Below are 8,005 nucleotides of genomic sequence, written 5' to 3'. Positions count from 1 at the left end.
TTCATTGTCATGACTATCACTATTATCAGTATATAAGAACATTGAGATTATTAGTATCATTTTAGGCCATCGTGTTTGAAGTTGGCCCTTCTGTCCTCTGAGGGACAGTAGGAAGGTGGTGGTGGATAAAACTCTTCTAACAGCCATGAGATGGAGGGAACCCTAGGAGAGAATTCTCTTGTGGAAAATGACAAATGCTGAGTCACACCTGTGGCTGGGGCTTGAGGAAATGAGAGCCAAGCCTGAGGGTATTAAGAGCCCCTTCTTGTAAGCAAATGGATGCCATTTTCCTTTCCTGCCATTACTGAGTGTAGAAGTCTGCCCTGGAGCCCACAGCAGCACTGACTTGCAGTTACTCTGTGGAATCCCCACAATGTGATGCAATCACTCTCTCTATTCCTGGTGACAGCTAACTCCAAATTCTTTCCCAGCTATGAAATCTTCCCCTGTAACATTATGTAATTAGTGTCATGTCTCTGCATGTACCTGCATGGGAGGACTTGATTTTGTGTGGTCATAAGCCGTCAGAACTGATAGGAGTCTCATTGTCGTTAACTCTTGTCTCTTAGCCCCAAACCCATCCACCCAGATCTGTTTTGGGATGCTGGGACTTGGACTCTGGCACTCTTCTTTGTCAGCTGGCTCCCTGTTAGTTTCCACCCACAGAGAACAACCGGAAAAGACTGGAAAGCTGAAGCAGGGTAAGGGATACTTGCTTCTTCCTGTCTGTTTCTATCTTGTCAGTATCCCTGAGCAATGATTCTTCACCTGGCAGTGGAGTTGATGCTAGGCTCCAGCGTTGGTTGGGTGTTGGGTTTGAGTTTGATTGGGATTTGGGTTTGTGTTTGGTTTGTGATGAGATTTTTGTGGTGATAGTTGAGTTCATGGGGTCTGGAGCTGACGGCCATGAAAGAATTCTTGAAGATGTCTTTGGTGCAAAAAGGTGATTTTATTAAAGTTCAGGGACAGGACCCATGGGCAGGAATAGCTGCCACTGGGCCTTGAGGAGAGACTGGTCAAATACTATGGAGTTGGGGGAGGTCAAGTCCAGGGGAAGTTTCCAATGAGATTTTCATATGCTAAAGAAAACTCATAGGATATGGGAGGCCTAGCTATCCTCAAGCTAAGGTTGTTTTTCCCTCTGGCAAATTCTTAGAATTAAGACAGTAGGGAGTTCCTGGAGAAAAGTTTTACTCTGCCTGCCTCAAGTATTGGTCAATGGGCTGCAGGTTATAAGGACATTTAATTTTTTCTGTCATTTCCTTCTGCCTTTGTTTCCCACATCACTGTGACACTAGTACCAGTTCAAGGCAGCACCGTCCTCAAATATCTGAGACCCTCCCCCCCCCCCCCCCCCCCACCAACCTTGTAACTTAATGACCCAAGTGTAAGGTCCTCATTCTTCTGCTCCAGTCCCTGGTAATCACTAATTTACATTCCATCTCTGTAGATTTGTATATTATGGACTTCTAATATTAATTGGAATCATACAACATATGGCCATTATGCTTTTCACGTGGCCTAATGTTTTCAAGGTTCACCCATTTGTGTCTGTATCAGTATTTCATTATGGCTGAATAATATTTCATTTGTGAGGTTAAACCACAATATGCCTGTCCATTTTTAATTGTGTTAATTGGTTTTTATTGTTGACTTGTAATAGACTTTATATGCTCTAGTTTTAGAACCTTATTATGTATATGATTTGCAGATATTTGTCTCATTCTGTGGGTTATCTTTTCACTTTCTTGATGCTGTTCTTTGAGGTATAAAGTTTTAAATTTTAATGAAGTCCCATTTATCTGTTTTTTTCTTTAATCACTTGTTCTTTTTGTGTTATAACTAAGAAAACATTGCATAATGCAAGGTTATGAAGATTTATCCCTATGTTTTCTCCTAGGAGTTTTATAGTTTTAGCTCCTACATTTAGGTTTTTGATACATCTTTAATTAATTTTTGTGGTGTAATTTTATTTACTTCTTAAAGTAGCATTTTATAGATTTGAACTGATTTTTCCTATTTCTCATTATTTTGCTGAAAGAGCACCCTGTTGTCAGTTTCATGATCAGTTTATTTGAGGAATAAAACATTGCCAGGAGAGCAGGGAAATGTTGCCATGTCTTGTGGTTTTCCTTGGTTTGTTTAGGATTTTGATTCCCCCTCTGATTTCCTCCTTTCTTTTTTATTACCATATCTCTAAGGAGGACCTCCCTTTCCTCCAGTTATCCTCCTTCTTCACAGTACATTTCTGAGGCTGCCACTTCTGGTCCTTCTTGCTTTTAAACCACTTTCCTGTATCCAGTGCTGTTTGCAATAACATCCCTGACCTGTGTTTAATATTTTAGGATTTAGTGGAGCTTTTTTCCCCCTTTATTTCTTATTTATGACATGTATATGTCTTTCACACCCTCACTTCTTTTCTAAATAGCCTTTTAATTTCCCCTCCACCCGTACTCTGAAGCTAACATCAGTGGCAGCTGTGGGATCTGTAGCCATAACTCTTTTTCTCTTCTTTTTAAAAAAAATTTTTTTTTCAACGTTTATTTATTTTTGGGACAGAGAGAGACAGAGCATGAACGGGGGAGGAGCAGAGAGAGAGGGAGACACAGAATCGGAAACAGGCTCCAGGCTCTGAGCCATCAGCCCAGAGCCCGACGCGGGGCTCGAACTCCCGGACCGCGAGATCGTGACCTGGCTGAAGTCGGACGCTTAACCGACTGCGCCACCCAGGCACCCCTCTTTTTCTCTTCTTAAATTGATTTGAAATCATGCCATCCTATGTCTTCTATTAATGTTGAAGGAATGGGCCATTGTGATTTTATTCATGCTCTTTCTGATGTTATGTTTTTTTGGGAGTATGTATGGTAAGATTCACAATAAAGCAGCCATCATTTTCCTAGGGTCAATGAGAACATAGATATATACCTACCTCTACCTCTACCTCTACTTCTACATCTACATATGTGTGTGTGTGCGTGTGTGTATGTATATGTGTGTGTGTGTCTAGGTTTGCAACCTTGGGAGTTCCCCAGGTGAAATCTGAAACTGGTCCCCACACATAGAGAGCAAAGAGAGACTGAATAAAGAGGCAGACCAATCCAGATCAATAGGTGGCAGATTTAATAAGCAAGGGAACTTACATTCAGGGCTTATCTTGAGTCCTGTAAGATTACCTCTCTGTACCCACCTGCCAGAATCTTAAAAGTTTATGTAGAGACCTTACTGGGCTCAGTCATGTATTCCATCCAGATGGTCTCAACAATACATTACTATCTCAAGGTTATGTCCTTGGAGCAGGAGAGTGGGGAAGATAAGTGGAAGATACATTCCATGGACAAGGAAGGGGATGGGAAGCCTCTGATTGCCCAGGTCTAGCTCATGTATCAACTAGTGGCCACATCCTATTGATGACTTCCTCCAACAGTATGTACATTTATGCTTGTGGTTGTTACCCTGATGTGAACCTTGGGTATTATGTGTAACTGTTTTTCATTGGATATATCTGGGTTTTTATATACTTTCTAGTTGGTAACACTGAAGACTTTGTTACTAACAATTTTTTTTTCAGATCATTCTGTCAAAATTGAAGGAAACTGTATTACCTACAAAAAATGATGAGTTTTAATTTTCGCAAAAAACAAGTTTCTTGGGGAGCCTGGGTGGCTCATTCGGTTAAGTGTCTGACTCTTGATTTTGGCTCAGGTCATGATCTCATGGTTCATGGGATGGAGCCTTGCATCCAGCTCTGTGCTGACAGTGTGGAATCTGCTTAGGATTCTTTCTCTCCCTCTCTCTCTGCCCCATCCTCTGCCCTCTCTGTCTCTCTGTCTCTCTCAAAATAAATAAATAAACTTAATAAATTGTTAAAACAACACAAAACATGTTTCTTTAATTTCCTAGTTGAGTTTCATTGTATCAAGTTGATATATAAACAATGTTTTAGTAAATAATTTCAAAAAGCTTATTAGAGAAACCTATACTAGTTTCTGATTTTAGTAGGAATTATATACTTAAAGAGGAAGAATTTTTCTTCCACATTAATAGACTGCCTTTTTACTTTTGTTATTCCCCTTTTTTTAAAAAGAGTTAATATTTTGAACTTTTTGACTAGCCTCAAAATTTATGGAGTTTACTATATAATATTTATGCATTAATTTATCGATATAGTGGATTTAATTTGTATATTTTCTAATATTGAACCATTGTTCTTGTCTATACTTGTCCCATATGGGTAGTTGATGATATAGGTTTAGAACCTGGAGAGATTACACTTAGTAGACACATGAAATTACTGACAAAATTTATCATTTTGAAGTCTTAATTTTCACTTACACAAACTGATATTAATACTAGTGTCTGTATTTTAGGATTATTAAAAATGAATGAGGTAATGAAATAAAACACTTGGCACTCAGTATGTATGTACTCTTCTAATAATATCCATTATTTCATTTTAAAAATATATAACCAAATTTATTTTTCAAGTTTATTTACACTTTTTTTTTACCTGCATTTGTATGTGTAGTTGATCTGTAGTTTTCTTTATTCTGAATTTTTTCTTCTATATTTTCTTTCTTCTCTATTTTCTGACTTTGCCATCATGATAATGTTAACTTTCTAAAATGATCTTGAAAGCTTTGCAAATTTATTTAGTATTGCAAAGCAGTTAGTATAACATAAGAAATATGAAAAGCTATTGTGGTCTGGCATCTTACTTGGGAGAAAATCTGTGATGTCTTTTATGTCATTTTCACCACAATTTTGATCTGTCAATTTTCTAAATCTTATTTGTGTCAATTTCATGCTTTCTATTTAGAAAGTGATCTCCTGATCACTTTTTCCATTTATTTATGTATTTGAGTATATTTGACACAAAATATTATTTTTTCCATTCTTTTCCTAAGTTACATTATCATCACCTTATCCCAGTTCTCTGCATATTTCTTGTTCCCCTTACCTTGAGTTTCAGCCAGAGTCTCATTTCTAAACAGAAGCCAGCTTCATATTTTTGGAGCTCCCAGAATACCCAAAGAAATCAATTGCCTTACCTAGTTCACATGCTCTAATAAGAATGACTTTATATTAAGTCAATAGCCACTGTATTACAGTTTGTCCTAAAGCTTACCCTAATAAGAACTGTGGGCAACAGGGTTTCCCTGAGGCCTCAAATCTAGATAGGGCCTTCTTCTTTTTTTTTTCCAATTTACCAAAATGGCTTTATTTTATTTATTTTTTCAAATTTTTATTTAAATTCTATAGTTAACATATAGTGTAGCATTGGTTTCAGGAGTAGAATTTAGTGATTCATCACTTACATATAACACCCAGTGCTCATCACACCAAGTGCCCTGCTTAATGCCCATCACTCATCTAACCCATCCCCCATCCACCTCTCCTCCAACAACCCTCAGTTTGTTCTCTATAGCTAAGAGTCTCTTATGGTTTGCCACCCTCTCTGTTTTTATCTTATTTTATTTTTCCTTCCCTTCCCATATGTTCATCTGTTTTTTTCTTAAATTTCACATATGAGTGGAATCATATGGTATCTGTCTTTCTCTGACTGACTTATTTTGCTTAGCATAATACTCTCTAGCTCCATCCATGTTGTTGCAAATGGCAAAATTTCATTCATTTTGATGGTTGAGTAATATTCCATGGTATATATATACCATCTCTTCTTTATCCATTCACCAGTTGATGGACATTTGGGCTCTTTCCATAATTTGGTTATTGTTGATAATGCTGCTATAAACATCGGGGTGCATGTGCCCCTTTAAATCAGTATTTTTGTATCCTTTGGGTAAATGCCTAGTCGTTGAATTGACTGGGCTGTAGGATAGTGTTATTTTTAACTTTCTGAGGAAACTCCATACTGTTTCCCAGAGTGGCTGCACCAGTTTGCATTCTTAACAACAAGGTAAGAGGGTTCTAGATAGGGCCCTCATAATTCTTTGGGCTTTCTAGTCTCCTGACAGACAGACCCTCTGACCAAGGTAAGGGATGAGGGTCATTAAGAGCCCCAAGCACTGAGGTAACCCAGAATGGACCCCTCACCTCATACCAGTGACTATATACTAGAATTGGGTTTAGTAAGCTAAATCTACATATGCTAGAAGTAACAACTACACTACAAATACATTTTTTTACTATTTCCAAATATTTTCATGTTTTACAAACTTCAAAGATTTTTTCAACATTTTTTTTGAGTTCACAGTGCCAGATTAATATTGTTTTATAGCATTTTATTGGCATGTATACTGAAGTTCAAAGAGCTTTAAGTGCGATTCTCAGGTAAATCTTTCAGTCAAGGGCAGAGCCTGAATTTAAACCTGGCTCTTATGACTCTAAGTTAATTTCTTTTGCAACTATATCCTACTTGATATTGATGAAATCCCACATCATTTTAAGACATGAGCTTCACCTTCTGACATGTGAATGAAGAGAAGTTCAATGTGGAGGGAAATTATTCAAGGCAGTTACTGGGGCCATACCTTTTTGCAAATCTTATTCTCTCTTTATGAATTTTGTAATATCTGCGGGGTTTAAATGTGAGTGGTTTTGTTTTGTTTGTATTTTTCTTGTGGCAAAGTAAAGAGATAGTTTTAGAATCTCTGAGATATTCCTTCCAGTGGCTTTGCAAATTGGGAGGAATGGGGGAAATATATTGTGATTGTCCTGTGTGGGAGTGCTGGAGTTTTACAAAAATATTCCCAATGTTTACTTCTGCTTTGATCTTATTATTATTTCCCTAACCCGTCATAAAAAATCCTTATAGGGCTAAATGTCAATAGCCTTTAGGGTTAAGCATCCTTAGTACACGCTCTCTTATCTGTTTTGTCCTGACCCCATAGATAACAGGGTTAAGAGCAGGGGGAACAACCACGTACAGATTGGCCAGAAGAATGTGGATGTAATGAGGGATGTTGTGGCCAAAGCGATGTGTCATGAAGGAGAAGAGGGCTGGTAGGTAGAAAGCTACCATGACACAGACATGGGAGCCACATGTGCCAAGTGCCTTGAGCCTGGCATCCCAGGAAGGTAGATGGAAGACTGCTAGGAGGATTTGAACGTAGGAGAATCCAATCACAGAAAGGTCAATGTATCCCACTGAGAAAGCAATCAAACCATAGACAACATTGATCCTAATATTGGCACAAGCCAACTTTGCCAAACCCATGTGTTCACAGTAGGTGTGAAGAATAACCCGGACACCACAGAAAGGCAATCTTAGGATGAGAAATATGAATGGAGTCACAAACACCAAAGTCCTGACTATGATGACTATGCTCAGGATAGCTATCACCTTATTGGTGAGGATCATACTATATCTCAGGGGGTTACAGATGGCAATGTATCTATCTATGGCCATGACTGTCAGCACCACAGACTCCAGGCCAGTACATATATGGATAGTATACATCTGTGTGATGCAAGCACCAAACCCAATCTCCCTGAGATTGAACCAGAAAATTCCTAGCATCTTGGGGATGGTGGCTGTAGACAGGCCAAGATCAGTGCAGGCCAACATGGCCAGGAAGTAAAACATGGGTTGGTGGAGGCTGTGTTCAGTCTGGATCACAAACAGGATAGTAATGTTCCCTAGGAGGGCTGTCAGATACACTGCAAAGAAGGGGAAGCCAATCCAGATGTGCACATCTTCTAGTCCTGGAATCCCCACAAGAAGGAAGGAAGAGGGGTGAAACTGTGTATTGTTGGAATGCAGCATATTGGTGGGAGTTGGTTATAGACTCATTTCTTGCAGGAGTTTTCTCGCTTCCAGGGAGAGACCCTAACCTCTTTCATAGCATGTTGCCTACTTTCTGGAGAAACAGAAAATCCATTCTTTAATTCCATAATACAGCAGAGGAAGCCTAAAGAGGCAATGTGAGGCACAGTTAAAAAGGCACTCTTACTTCAAAGTATTTGCCTCATCTACATAGAAAACCATGTAAAAAATTTCCAAATACAGCAGTCCTGAATGTTTCTTCCCTTCCATGTGTAAGGA

General features: G+C 38.7%; 1 protein-coding gene across 1 annotated transcript; it reads right to left on the bottom strand.

The window, feature by feature from the left end:
• Window positions 1-6,784: 6,784 nt before the first annotated feature.
• On the bottom strand, window positions 6,785-7,726 carry LOC115525814 (olfactory receptor 52E5). Its single transcript, XM_030333182.1, has one exon. It carries the CDS (start codon window positions 7,724-7,726, stop codon window positions 6,785-6,787), a length of 942 nt encoding a protein of 313 aa, XP_030189042.1.
• Window positions 7,727-8,005: the final 279 nt, after the last annotated feature.

The sequence above is a fragment of the Lynx canadensis genome, chromosome D1, assembly GCF_007474595.2.
Source record: "Lynx canadensis isolate LIC74 chromosome D1, mLynCan4.pri.v2, whole genome shotgun sequence".
Classification (NCBI taxonomy): Eukaryota; Metazoa; Chordata; class Mammalia; order Carnivora; family Felidae; genus Lynx; species Lynx canadensis.
This window is presented reverse-complemented; position numbering and strand designations above follow the sequence as displayed.

Bases quoted from the DNA above. Each gene is read 5' to 3' on its own strand.
- LOC115525814 (XM_030333182.1), bottom strand. From the start codon at position 7,726: ATGCTGCATTCCAACAATACACAGTTTCACCCCTCTTCCTTCCTTCTT.